The sequence below is a fragment of the Eumetopias jubatus genome, unplaced genomic scaffold, assembly GCF_037043125.1.
Source record: "Eumetopias jubatus isolate StellerSeaLion01/CBP00866 unplaced genomic scaffold, mEumJub1_p1.0 scaffold_5, whole genome shotgun sequence".
In the NCBI taxonomy this organism is placed as follows: Eukaryota; Metazoa; Chordata; class Mammalia; order Carnivora; family Otariidae; genus Eumetopias; species Eumetopias jubatus.
Window position 1 is genome coordinate 58,823,424 of NW_028274811.1, and position 15,518 is coordinate 58,838,941.

General features: G+C 34.8%; 1 protein-coding gene across 2 annotated transcripts in view; it reads right to left on the reverse strand.

The window, feature by feature from the left end:
* AP3B1 (adaptor related protein complex 3 subunit beta 1) overlaps window positions 1-15,518 on the reverse strand; it is a 259,009-nt gene that overhangs the window by 20,394 nt on the left and 223,097 nt on the right. For both annotated transcript variants that reach the window (XM_028114478.2, XM_028114479.2), the window contains 2 exons: window positions 14,951-15,182; window positions 10,650-10,734 (listed from right to left, as the gene is read on the reverse strand). In XM_028114478.2, the coding sequence (XP_027970279.1) occupies window positions 10,650-10,734; window positions 14,951-15,182 (317 nt within the window). The remainder of the gene's footprint in view (window positions 1-10,649; window positions 10,735-14,950; window positions 15,183-15,518) is intronic.

A 15,518-nucleotide genomic window follows, 5' to 3' on the forward strand; every position in this document is an offset into this window, starting at 1 on the left:
GGATTAATTGCACAAGAACAAGGTGAACCTGTCAGCCAGCAGGATGCTTCTTCCCAAAGCAGCAGAGAAGTGGTTAAGACTGCGAGAAGTATTGAGGGTGGATGAGACCACACCTGATGTAGTGGAAGGCTAAGTCATATTGGAAGAAATATGTAAAGGCTGATGGAGTAAATGGATAGGTGTGTGTGTCTATACACACAAACACATACACATAATTTATATATACAATTTATATATAATATATATAAATATGTAATATAGATGAGCTATATGGCATATATAATATATATAAATATATTTATACATGTAGGGAGGGCATAGTAGAAATATTTTACTAACAGAGGAATACAATTAAAACCGGATCACTGGGTGAAATTATATTTATTATACTATCGTTATTTTCTTTTTTTTTTAAGGATTTTTATTTATTTATTTGACAGAGAGAGACACCTGAGAGAGGGAACACAAGCAGGGAGAGTGGGAGCAGGAGAAGGAGGCTTCCCGCTGAGCAGGGAGCCCGATGCGGGGCTCGATCCCAGGACCCCAGGATCATGACCTGAGCCAAAGGCAGATGCTTAATGACTGAGCCACCCAGGCGCCCCTGTATTTTCTTTTTAATTACAGATGAAATGGTCCCTCCCAACAGTCCTGAAGGATAACATTTATGCCACTGATTAAAGGTAGCTGTATAGGGCGCCTGTCAGTCAGTCAAGCGTCCGCCTTCAGCTCAGGTCGTGAGCTCAGGGTCCATCGCGCTCCCTACTCAGCGGGGAGTCTGCTTCTCCCTCTTCCTCTGCCTCCTCCCCACTACCCTGCTCATGATCTCTTGATTTCTGTCTCCCTCAAATAAATAAATAAAATCTTAAAACAAAACAAAACAAAACAAAGGTAGCTGTACAGGGAGAAGGATGGGAGAGAAGGGAAAGAGGGAAAGATTCTCCTCTAAAGCATATATGAAAATGGAGGTGGGTAAGCAGCAGGTTTAAGTTTGGGGGGAAAAAGTGATCCTGAAATTTCCCCACTAGAAATTTGCAATATATATGTGATTCAACTTGACTGGGTATGTTCTGCTTTTGGCTAATGATATCTTATTTTCTGTAGTTGGTAAAATGGTTAATGTTATGTATGAAAAACTAAGAACAGAAGTTCATCCAAAACAGGTCTTAAGAGGCAAATGTAAATAAAATTGGAACACTGTTGTGGCAGATACTACTTATTGCTTATTCAGTATTTTTTTTCTTCCTTCCTGACATAATCCTGACTTTGTTCAGGCAGACAAGGTACCCAACTGAAACACTGTTTCTCTCAGCCTCTCTCGTGGCTAGGAGTGATCAAGTAACCCAGTTACAACCAATGAAACATAAACAGAAGTCGGCCGGGGATTTCTGGAAAAGTTTGGCTTTTCCAACACAGACATGGCTCCTCTCTCCATGTCACTTTGTTTTTTTCCTTTTTTTTTAGCCTGGAATGCGGATAGAAGCCTGAGTAGAACAGCCATATTATGATCATGAGGACTGGCAGGCACATGCTAATGAAATTAGCACATGAACCCCCCCCGCCCCCCCCTCACAAACCTGCTGGAAAGACCCAGAAGACATTGTGGAGCTACTTCAGCAGATCTTAACTGCTGACCTCTGTTCCTGTACTTGCAGAATAATAAACCCCATTTGGTTAAGAGACCCCCATTTGGGTTCTGTTACACACAAGTGAATGCAAATTTAGTGACTATACCTAGCATTTAACATACTTCATAAGCCCGTTTTAGCTTCTAAGCAAGGTTTGGCTTAGAATGGAGTAAAGTGGAATGTTCCCTCTTTATTTTGGGGAAAGTTTACTTTCATTTATACTTTTATTAGTGTTCATTTATATTAGTGTTCTAGGATGTCCTCCATAGTTTTCTATGTGCCTCCTTTTCTACCATTTTGTCCTTTTCTTTAAAACAGTTTAGAATGACTTTTATTTATTTTATTATGTTATGTTAGTCACCATACATTACATCATTAGTTTCTGATGTAGTGTTCCATGATTCATTGTTTGCGTATAACACCCAGTGCTCCACGCAGAACGTGCCCTCCTTAATACCCATCACCAGGCTAACCCATCTCCCCACTGCTCTCCCCTCTAAAATCCTCAGTTTTTCTCAGAGTCCATAGTCTCTCATGGTTCGTCTCCCCCTCTGATTCCCCCCTTCATTTTTCTCTTTCTGCTATCTTCTTCCTTTTTTTTTTTTTTTTTACCATTTTGCCCTTTTTTGTTGGTTACTTCTCTCTCCTTACAGCTTTCCTTCTCTTTTCCTCCACCTCTTTTTCTTCTCATCTCCCTTTGGTTGAATGTGGGGCTAAACATAGATATGTTGGCATGGATAGGGAATGGTGAAAATAAGTAATGATACATGTGCATCTATTGGAATTAATAGATCAACAAAGTACCATTATTAGGCAGCTCTAAACAGCCTAGTTACATGCGATCAAATGGCATAATAGTTTAATGTAATACAAGATTCCACCTGTTTTATTTAACTGTAATGTACATACTTGTACTACGTACAATTTCACTTCACAAACTCATGGAATCCAAACTGGTAAAATTTCTAGGTAAGAGAAAATGGGCAAGGAGTCTAACCACTGTGAAACTCAAGTTTCCTTATTTATGAAGTTAAGAAAAATGGCACTTACCTTGCAGGCTACTTTTAATGATTAAATGAAACAACATAGCCAATACAGCGTTTAATTCCTAACAGATACTCAAAACCTACACATGTAATAGGGTTGTATCATAATTTATGTCAGCATTTCCCTACTGAGTCTCATTTGCAATCTTCCCTACTGTAAACAAATGCTTAACACCCTTGGCTAGATCTATTTTCTTCTGCACAAGCACCAATATTTCCCTAGGCCTAATACCCTGAAAAGGACATTGTTAAGTAGAAGAGTATGAACATTTAGCATTTTGGTAGCGCCAACTGCCCTAAAAAAGCTGGTGTCAATTAAAGTCCCATAAACAGTATACTACAATACATGTCTCTACCTTGTCAATGTCAGATACTAAATTTATTTAAAAATTTTGCCCATCTGACTGGTGAAATGTTTTAATTTTGATTTCTCTGCTACTAGTGATGCTGAACAACTTATGTTTACTGGCCATTTGCATTTTTCTTGTAAACTGCCTGTCCTTAGCCTTTCTCCACCTTTCTATTGAATTCCTTTATACTGATTACGAGAGTTCCTTACATATTCTGGTTATTAAACTTTTGTCTGCTACACATGCTGCAATACTCTCTCACCATCTCTCACCTGTTATGGTATCTACTTTTTCTTCTTTGTGGAGAAGTTTAAAATTTTAAGAGGTAAACCTGATCATTTTTCTCTTTATCGTTCCGAGTATTGTATTTTACTTAAGACATTTGCCCCCAAAGAGTATGAAAACATCTGTGTATATTACATTTGAATACTTTTATAATTTTTTATGATTTATGACATTTTCTTTTCCAGTTGAATTTTAAAAATTTGTCAAGTTCCCTGAAAAGCCCTACTGGAATTTTGCCTACAATTACGCTAACGTTGAAGATTAATTTGAAGGAAAAGTACTGTCTCCCACTTAGGAACATAGTATATCTATTATTTTTACTTATATCTTCTTCTCATGCCCTTCAGGAAAGTTCCAGGTATTTTTTTTTAATTCCTACATAAGTATTTCTTGTTAATTTATTCCATTTGCTGTTCTTATAAATAGAATAATTTTATTTGTAATGTTTTAAAACTGGTCATTCCTGTTATATAGAAATGTTAATAATTTCCATTTAATGATTTGTACCACCTTTCTAAACTCAATTAGATTTTCTGTTGATTCTAAGACTTTCTAGGTTGATAATTATACTGGATAAAAATAATTCAGTCTCTTCCTCTCTAGGATTTCTACTTCTGTTTTTACTTGTCTTTCTGTATTAGCTAGAACTTCCATATAATGTGAAATAGTGTTGAAAATGGGTAACCTTCTTTTGCTTCTCTGACTTAAAAGAGAATGCTTCTGCTATTTCATGTGGTAATAGGTAACTTGTAAGGCCAGAAGGGGTTTGAATTTACAACACCAAGTGGTATGTACACTCATGTGCTATCCTTTCAGGTTTTAAAATCAGGGTGGGGGCATCTGGGTGGCTCAGTTGGTTAAGTGTCTGCCCTCGGCTCTAGTCATGATCTCAAAGTCCTGGGATTGAGCCCCACATGGGGAATCCCTGCTCAGTGGGGAGTCTGCTTCTCCCTCTCCCTCTCATTGCCCCCCCACCCGCTTGTGCTAGCTCTCTCTCTCAAATAAATAATAAACAAATAAAATCTTTAAAAAATAAAATAAAATTGGGGTGATGCTGAGCTTTATAGAATGACATGGATACTTTCCTTATTTTTCTCTGATCTAGAGAAGTTTAAATAATACAGAGATTATCTCTTTTCTGAAGTTCTGGTACAATTTAATCAATTTCATTCCTAACATATTTTTTCTAGGAAACCATTCATTTCACCTAAATATTTCAATCCACTGGTACAGAATATAATTCTATAGAATAATAGAGTGTAATATTATTTTGTAATTCAGAAGATCTTGTTTTTTATTACCTTCCTCTTTTCTAATCCTACATCTTTGTTTATTTATTTAAAGGTATGGCCCTATTCTTTTTTTTTTTTTTTAAGATTTTATTTATTTATTTAACAGAGAGAGACACAGCGAGAGAGGGAACACAAGCAGGGGGAGTGGGAGAGGGAGAAGCAGGCTTTCCGCGGAGCAGGGAGCCCGATGTGGGGCTCGGTCCCAGGACCCTGGGATCATGACCTGAGCCGAAGGCAGACGCCCAACGACTGAGCCACCCAGGCGCCCCCTTACGCCTTTTTTTAATCTTTAATCATATTACCCTGAAGTTTTTCTGATTTTTTTGGTACAGTCTATCCTTTTTAAAAAAATGTGTATTTTTTGTAGTCAGGACAAAAAAATACACGTATCTTAGATCAAGTCAGATAACTGAATTACTGAAATTTTGTGAAGTTATGTATATACCTATATTTACCTCAATGTTTATCTAAATATCTATCTTCCTCTTTGATTTGTTAACAAATGGCTTTGTCAATTTCTCCTAGAATTTCATTACTTTTTGCTTTATGTATTATAAAGCTATGTTACTAAAAAGTTTGTAACTTATATTCTTGTAGAGGACTGCAACGAACAGGACATTTTCTTAATATGAAATGCTTTTACAATTTTTTTAGTGTTAGTATTGCCCTATTTTCTTTTTATCATCTTTCTGATAATAAACATACACACATATATTTCATCTTGTTATCCTCAATTTTTCTTTCATTCTTTTTTTATAAGATTGATTGATTGATTGATTGATTGATTGAAGGGGGGGAGGGCAGACGGAGAGGGAGACAGAGAATTCCATGCTGAGTGTGGAGCCCAATGCATGCCTTGATCTCATGACCCCGAGAGCATGATTTAAGTTGAAATCAAGAGTTGGACGCTTAACCACCCAGGTGCCCCTCTGTCATTATCTTTTAAGGTGGGGTTCTTATGCTTGTTTATAACAGCATATGCTGAATTTTGTTTTTACAGATTTAATGTAAATGGAATTTACCCTACTGATATGAATCATAGGAACTAGTATGTGTGGTATGTGTGGCCCCTTCCAGCCACATTACTCTGTATTCTATTTACCATGCTTTTTTCTTCTCCTTTGTTAAACTGATCAAGTTTTAATCCCTCCTTTTCTTCTTACCTCTAGTCATTTGGGGTTATTATAGCTCATATTCCCATTATTTTAGAGGGTAGCTTTAATATTTTAAATCATATTTTAAGGTTTTTTTTGCCATCAATCAATCCTTTTGCCAAACATCATCATTTCTTCTCAAACTTGTCCATGTTGGGATTTTGGTTCCGGTTTATTATTAACATTTATTTTCTACATTTTGTGTGAATGATTATTTTACACATTGATAGGTTTTATAGGCAGAATTCTTTGTCCGTTACTTCTTCTTGGGCTCTGGGTTTTTCTCTGTTTCACGTTAAACAAAGGTTTTTACTACAGTATATATCTGAGTAATCCTTTCAAAGAAAGGGTCTATGGGTGGTAAACTGACAGAATCTGCTTGTCTGAAAAATGCCTATTTGGTTTCCTTAAAATTTTAAAGGTCATGTTCTTGGTCTTCTAACCACCAGAAATGATGACAATATTGATGAGAAATCAAATTCCCTTCACAATCTTGTTCTTTTTCAGGTAAGTTGCTTTTTTTTTTCCACTCTGAAAGATACTACTGTGGTTTGCTCCTTATCAAAAATTTCATCAGAATATGGTCTTTCTGATTGTCAATCATATTCATCCTGCTTGAACTTTGATGGGTCTTTTCAATCTGAAGGCTTATGCATTTCTTTTGTTTGGGAAAATTTTTCTTCTATATTTTATTCATTATTTCTTCCCTCTATTATTTCTTTTCTTTCCTTCTAGATTTATTAGACAAATCGATTCTTTTAACCTTTCTTGCATGGTTTCCATGTCTTTTTGCTCTCTATTCCAGTTGATTTCACTGACTCGCTCTTTCAGAACACTGAATCAGTACTCAGCTGTGTGCTTTCTATTATGCATCTAATGAATTTCTTTTGGCACTATGTTTTTAAATTTCCAAGAATATATTTAAAATTTCTAATTGCTCCTTTTTCAAAACAAGCAGTATGTTCTTGCTTTACAGATGTAGTGTTCTCTTAGTTTTAATATTTAAAGCTATCTCTTCTCTTTCTCAAATTGTCTAATCCCTTCATGGTGAGTCTTTATAAGGACCCTGAGCCTTCCCTTTCAAACTGACGCTTCCCCTCAAAAGTTTGGTTCTTCTAAGCTGTGCATTTATATTCATAATGAAGGACTGGTTTAATTAACACACAGAGCAAGTCTGCTATTAGCTATATGTTATTTGTTTTTTTAAAGAGAAATTTATTTAAAAGATTTTACTTTATTTATTTGAGAGAGAGAGATGGAACACGAGTGGTGGGGGGGCGGGAGAAGGAAGAGGGTAAGGGAGAAACGGGCTCAATGCAGGGCTTGATTCCAGGACCCTGGGATCAGGACCTGAACGGAAGGCAGACACTTAACCAGCTGAGCCACCCAGGTGCCCCTATTAGCTATATGTTAGACAAGTTTCTTACTTTTACTGTGCCTCAGTTTATTCACCTCTAAAATGGGATAGTAATACTTATCTCATGGGACTGTTCTGAGAATTAAATAAATTAACACTTACAACACAAGTGTTTAGAAAAATGCCTAGTACACTGCAATTGTTTGATACATAGTACTACTACTGTGGGTTTCCTCTCCTCTGGTGGGCTAACTTATGTTTCCTTGTGGGTGAGACATGACTGCTTACATGGATATGAAGTTGGGAGGCAGACAAGCAATGGCCTTCTCTCTCCAACAACAGGTTTAAGAGTGACTTTGCTCTAGTGGTAGAGAACTGAGAATATTACTCTCTTGGATAGAACTGCATTTTATTTCATCTTTGATCATCCTTGCCTCCTTCCCACAAATTCAAACTCTGCTGTTGTCTTAGGCCCCCACATCAGCACCAAAAGTCCTTCCAGGAAAGTAGTTTATTTTCCTTATAGTGTAACTTTTAGATCTCTGACTAAATGTGAATGTTGCCTGATGCTAGGGTAAGGCTGGAGAACTGGGGATTGGAAGTAGTTCTTTGATTTCCCGATGACTGTCTTACTCTAACTTTTCTTTTCACTTGTTCACTTTGTGCTTGATATTCTTTTTTTTTTTTTAAGATTTTATTTATTTATTCATGAGAGACAGAGAGAGAAGCAGAGGGAGAAGCAGGCTCCCCACTGAGCAGGGAGCCCGATGCGGGACTCGATCCCAGGACCCTGGGATCATGACCTGAGCCGAAGGCAGACGCTTAACCATCTGAGCCACCCAGGTGCCCTGTGCTTGATATTCTGCTAGATTTGTTCCTACCATTGTTTTCTTGGGTGAGTGTTTTGCTCTGTGGTTTTAATTTTCTCTGTTATTGTTTATATGCTCCCATTTGCTTTCTAAATGCCAACAATTCTTCACAATTTCTGGTGAGCTAATGACATTGTTTCATTTTGTTTTTAGTACCCATTCTCTTTTAAAGAATGTGTTTCTGTCTTTTTAGTAGATTTGGGGCAAAAAAGAGGGGTGGATGCCAGTGCTCAGCCCTCTAATTTGACCCAAGACATATTATTTTTCATACCAGTTACCACATTAATATCTGCATGAGACCTGTTTATGCACTACATCTACATTTAGAGAGATACATTTATGTATATTATACACATTTTAAATCTCAATAAATTTAATAAAGGACTTAATTTGATGACCATTTAAAATGCAAAGCAAAAAAAGACATTAACACTTATCAAGTATTCATATAACTACATATAATAGTTCTATCTATATATGTATCATATAACTATAATGATATAGAATTAATCTAGAAACTAAAGTAGAATCATTTTACTCCTGTTTCTTTTCTTTTAATAAATACAAGTGTATCTGAAAGGCTTACAGTCCATGTTCTCAGCATTTCTGAAGGCTTCTTACCAAATATGTTCTTATTACCTATAATTTTACCTATTGATTTGTATAATGTATTTTGAGGAAAAAATTCACTATCCGCCATTCTTGCTTTTTTCCTTTTTATTGAGCTACCAAGACTAATACAGCACATCACTAAGCAAAAAGTGCTATTTACTATGCAAAAGGCACAGTCAGTGATTGGCATCTAAGACCAATTGATCTACCCATTACTGCTATCTCCCTACCCCCACTAGCACTACTATCAAGCTATTGATTTAAACACTGTCGATCGGTTTCCATTTTCTGATTTTGGGCAGGCCAATTAAGAAAGTGAGTAATTGTGATTACATGCTTCAGGATCAATTACATTTGATGCAAGACAAAGTGTTCTTTTTGGAACCTACAAAAAAATAATTTTTGATCTAGTATGCTTATGCAGTCAATAAAATCTAAAATAATTTATACATTCACAACAGAAAAACATATTAATATAAGTGCTTATAATAGCTAGGGCTATTTTCTATGTAACATAAATTCATCATTTTCCTAAAATTAGTTTAAAAGAAATTGAGAAAAAATTGTTCACATACACTCCTCAATGTAGGACAAAAAATCAAACACTACCTACATACCTATCCCTAAAGGGACGTAGTTTATTATCAAAGATAAAATGCAAATCTTGTTCAATGGAACTACAGAGGAAATCCCTGTAATGGAAATATATTTAAGAACCCCCCACCTCATTATATAGAAATATAGCAGGTTCTTTATATAAATTGATAACAAAAAAATAATTTTTTTAGTTTTTAATTTTGCCCTAACTTGGTGCATGAGCTTTGTCATTGGGCTCACATTGTTGAAATCACGAAAATGAATATACCTCTGGTGTTGGAGGCAAATCTATTTAGAGTGATGTTACTCATAGTCTTGTGCTCAGTAATATTGATCTGTGTTGTTTGTCTAATAGAAAAATAATAAACAATTACTAGGCAATGTTGGGAAAAGTAATCAGTTTTTATATATCACTAACATAGCAGACCTCCCAAAACATAAAGGTGATGATCTGCATAAAATCAATGTGTTATGCTACATTGTTTATATTCATCATTGCAGGTTCTCAGCAATAAATGGTACAATATTAGGCCTGAATTACTGGTAAACTGAATAGGTACATGCAAAAGAAAAGTTCACTATATTTAACCCATAAATTTATTTAAAAATGTCTATTGCCTAAGCTCGGTGATTTTTATCATTAACAAATTCTGTTGTAAGCTAACTAAAATTTAGATAAATAAAATGTTTAAATACTTGTTAGAATAAAAACAAAGCAACTTCAAATCAAAGTAACAAATCAGATCCTAGATCAGAAAAATGTAAGAGTTCAAAGATAATTCTTAAAGATGGATGAATACGGCTTTGTATTAATTTGCTAATAATTTCTGGACTTTATCAGAAATGTATAAAACATTACATGAAAATGATAACAATAATAAAATCCAATCCTAGAAAGGTTCTTTTGAACAGTATTCACCCATGAAACCTTTGCAACTGCATAAATGTTCTCTTTCAAGTCTTATCAGAGGCAGTTTGTAAATTAAAGTAAAAAGGGGAAAAATAAAGTAAAAAGGGGGAAAATGTATGTGTTTTAGGTACTGACAGAATCAATACTTCTCTACTTAAGAGGCTCAAGATAACATAAAGGATATTTGAAAAGATATCTTCTCTGGGCTATTCAATATTACTAAAATTTTTAATTTCTCCTGCATTTTCCTCATGAATTTTTAAAAACTGCAGAGTTAATAATTTAAAAAATCATTCAGCAGTAGCTTCTTACTTTAACTGTGAATTTCAATCATATATGGCTGACTGTAATAGCTAGTTGTGTAACAAATACTAAAAATACATATGCTACAAACAATTTGTACAACTATTCCATTGTAGTCTAAACATTACCAAAGAAAAGCACATTTGTTTAAATGTTTTGTCTCTCAAAGAGAAAAGCTGTTGAAAGCCTAGCTTTTGATCTGCTATCCTTTGCAGGTAATATAAAATACAGGAGAACAATTGAACTTACCACAACTGGAAACTGGCAGTCTGAGTGGAATCACAAAAGTCAATACCCATTGAAACAGTAATGGATCCCTCAGGCTCAAGAGATTCTAGAAAATAAGATAATGTAGACATGAAAACATGGAGGATGTGAAAAAGAGGTAAACTAAACCCTGAAAACTTATGTAATGTTTGTAGTGTGGTTAAAACAAATTTAATGATGGCTTATAAGAACAATTTCAAACTAAGAATATTAAAGCAAATTATAATGTAAATTCACTATTCTGCTTGAAGGCTTTCTTTTCCGTAACTTAATTCTGCATGTATTTCTATCTGTTTCAGAAATACATCATTTCACGTTTTACGATACTGTCTTTATAGGTATTTGAAGGTGAGAAGGAAATAAATGTAATCCTGTTTGGAACAACTATAAAGCACTCTTTGGGTGCTTTTAAGAGATTATGTACTTACAACTATGGAATATTTATTCTAGATATAAAACATAAATTTTAAACAAACTAAGCAAGAATGGGAAATAACTGTATCAATAGACAATACTGGTACTTTTCAGGTGACAAGGATAAAACTTAAGACAAACAACAATGTTTTATTCCGCTGATGATTCCAAAGTTTGGCTATACATTAGAATAATGAGGGATCTTAAATATATAACATATAACATATAATATATAATAAATATAATATATATTTATACTAATATGTAATATTAGTGCTAAATATTAGTATAAAGTATATGTTATATATTTACACAGAAACCATCCATTTTTAATTTCCACTTTGCTCAAAGTCTTCAGTATAACTGCAGTCATACTGTACAGCAGCTTTATATTTACCTTTATATATCTTAATAAGATGTAGTTATGTTTCAGCAAGGATACTCTAATCTAGTAGACAATGACTATCAAAGGGCTTATTGATAAGTATGGTTTGCCATTTAATGCTAACCATGACAGAAATGATGGTACAGATGGGACAAATAATAATTCAATAAGCTTAATATGTTAAGAAGTATACTTATGTCTCACAGGTTCAATGAAGATCAGGATTGTTAGAGAGTAATTGTTTGATGCTGATTTTAAAGTGTTATTGGTTTGCTAGTGGTATGTACGTTGGTTTGCTGATTCCAATTTGAATTTCATTTGTTTATAAACCTAAAATTTATCAGGATGCTTCACAAGTACCAGAAGACTTGCTGCCTAAATCGTTAGCAAACAGGCATTACTGTAGAGCAAGTAACTGCAATATTTTTCTTATACTTCTTCTCTAGCTACACCTTATCAGTTCACAGCTCTGTCAGTCACACTGCTTAGTCATATACTTTAGTGACTCCTTAATGCTTTCTTCTGTGCCACAGATATATTGGGGTTTGGTCTCAATATTATTTGTGGCTGACACATAGGTAGCAAATGCTGTCATCTCCAAAACATGATGGCATTCATGATTTAGATCTCTCTACATCATGTATCCTTGTATTTCGTTTGACAAAGTGACAGTTTTCAAGATGTTTTGTTGATAGCACTCTTTGACACAGTTTGGTACCATCTTCAGTCTTAAGATAATTAACTGTGAGCTTAGTGCCACACTAATTCTGGAGGACAGCTCATGATCAATGGCATGTTTTATTATATGAATGCTTCAAGAGCAAAGTGATCAGCATAAAATTATTTATATAATGGATTTATATTATTTGAAGCCTACTACACTGGGGAAGTTTACTCAATTAGGCATATGTGTTTGGATGCTACCTCTGGATCAGTGCTATACACATAAAAGGGTTATACAGAAACGGCTGAAAAACATGGGCCCTATTATACCAGCCATTAATAATGAAAAATAAATCACACAGGCTGCCATTGACTTTGATATGACAGTTGTCCAGTAACTAATAAAATATTAGCTGAACTCAAAATTGTCAATTATTAACATAAAGTCACTGAGTATAGTTCCGAAACCCTAAGGCTTGTGTGTGTGTGTGTGTGTGTGTGTGTGTGTGTGTGTGTGTTTTAAATCTCTTATGTACTTGGTCTCTTTGAGAAAAATGGCATGGCACATTATTCCTAATACTCTTGTAACAAATACAATTTCATGCTAAAGGTGGGAGAAAATCCAAACCAAAGTCATACTATAGACATATTATAGACAAAAAGGAAAACAGACTGGTGACAAATAAGAAAGCTGTTGGACTCCTTAACATATGCATATATGCTTATTAAAGAAACGTCTTACTTCCCTCATTTCACAAAAAACATTAAAATATAGTATTTGTTCTTTGTTGTATTCTTAAGATGTTTTTGGAGGACTAATTTAAGATATATCATACTCTGTAACACTACTGTAATCTGTTGATAAAAGAGACTAGGTGGTGTTACTGCATGGGAAAAAAACTCTATATCCTGAGGGTATTCAATTAAACACCAACAAAATGAATAAAACATTACAGTCCTAAAAGTTTGCCTAAGAAAAGAAAAGAAAAGCCTATGGCTAGTACTGAGGCAATGGTATAGATTCGTATTTTATATTTGTGTTAAGGCCACACTATGAAATTTATTATATTTATTTCTTCTATTCTACATAGGCCAACAAAAGGTCAACTCATCAACTCATTATGCCAGCTCAAAGAAATGTTAATACTGTTCTACTGTTTTAACCTTTGGCTAACATTTTCAACCTTCAGACAATTCATTTATCAGCTGCTTGACATTTCTTAAACTAATTTTTTAACTAGGTAAAAAATGCTGGATTTTAAGCATTAAAAAAAGAATACAAATTGGGATATTCTAGAACTCCTTACCAATACATTGACTTGACAAAGTACTTAAATACAAATCAGGACACTCTGTATTCATTGAATGGTGTCTTAATTACCAAATTATTTTTAAAAGTGTATTAAAAGTGGGTTCTAAAGTCAAGTCACTTTAACTACTTTGGTTGCTTATAAACAACTACCATATGTCATCTGTTAAGAATTGTTTTACTCCTTTGTATAAAAATGTAACACAAAGAGTGACTTCTTTTACTGAATGAATCATGAAAACTACAGGAGAGAATTCAACAATGTCAAAGAGCTTGGGTGAAAATGAAGAAAAATAGAAGAGTTACGTGAAATAATGAGTAAAGAAGGCACCATTGCCTGCCTAAAAGGTTTTGCTCACTTAAAGTATTATAAAAAGGAACTATCTGGACCTTTCTGATGATAACATTTCAAGGATTCAATGACAGAAACCTTATATCCATTTTTTTTTAGAGATTTTATTTATTTATTTGAGAGAGAGTAAGAGAGAGAGAGCACATGAGAGGGGGGAGGGTCCGAGGGAGAAGCAGACTCCCCGCCGAGCAGGGAGCCCGAGGTGGGACTCGATCCCGGGACTCCAGGATCATGACCCGAGCCGAAGGCGGTCGCCCAACCGACTGAGCCACCCAGGCGCCCCATTTTAATTGATATTACTGCCTGAAGCTTCTCCCAACTAAACTCTAGCACCGTTTTCACTTAGACAAACAGAAAAAATAGAGGTAGACATTCTAATTATTACGTTAAACTCAAAGTAACACACATTGTTACACTTAATTTTTGAAAGATATATTTCTGGTAAAATACTTTAAAAATGGAAGGAGATGACAGCTGATGAGCACAGAGGTCACTTGGAAAGCACATGGTGCGTCTAAGTGGCGACCCCCTCTGTGCCAGGTGGGCATAGAGGGCCAGGACTGCCAGATCTTGTGCCTCATTCCAAAAAAAGGTGAGATTTCTGGGTTTGTTTTTTAATGTAAAAACATCTTGATTTCTGAATGGTAGCAAGAGATTAAAAATATTTTAAAACATGATGTGTATAAATATTAGTAATAACACTATGGGCAATTTTCTAGTCTATGCCTGGAAAGGAAGACAAACAGAATAGCATGCATCCTCTCAGCCTTTGCTCTCTTCGCTTTCCAACTTACGGACGGCGAAAGGAACAGGGAAGGGGAGACAGGACTCAGAAAGGCAGACTACACCCAGGCAGGGAATGAAGCTGGCCAGGAAGAGAAGCAGAGGGAAGGTGATGACAGTAAAATGAGAGGCAATTTTGTTTCTTCAGATGCATCATCCTTTCATCACTGCTGGTACATTTTACCATTGCTGGCACCCGATTCACTAAGAACAAAGTGGTGCATTCATTTTGTATGATAAATTCGGTTTAAAAAGGGAAAACAAATCTAAACTGACTATATTGACAAATATACTTAATAATATGTATTTCACTTTACTTTTAAAACAAATATATTTAAATATCAGGTATAAAGTTTTAAATGAGAATTAGTATTTACCTATTGGATTAAAAACATGCATTTGCATTCCCACAGGAAGTTTTTTCTCCCCTATGTGGATATTTTCTATCTTCTGATCAGTAGTATTATTCAGTGTTATTTGTACAGAGACCATCTTATCACCAAAAATACAAGGCTGTCTTGGAAAGAAATAATGGGCAGCTAGTCCTCTCCCACTCATCCGATGAAGCAGCACATGAGTTTTCACTGGTACAAAGACAGGAGTCCTGACCTATTGCACATTGGAAAAACAAAGATGAATTAGTGATTACAGTTATTCTCTCAGAAAACATTTAAAAATTACACATTTTTTATTACACTATCCTATTTTTCCTCAAGTATTATGTAAGCCACAGTAACAAATATACCCATAAATATTAAGTCAGAAATTATATAAAAATGTAAAGAAAATGCCTTCAAAACAGCATTAAAATTTTTCTGTAGTCCGCAACATATATTAAAATATTTTGATAATATGTGCCTAATAAGAATAAGCTGTTGTATATTCAATTTTTTAGAGTTTATAAATTTCATTAGTTTTTTTCCTAGGTACACTACATTTGGGCAT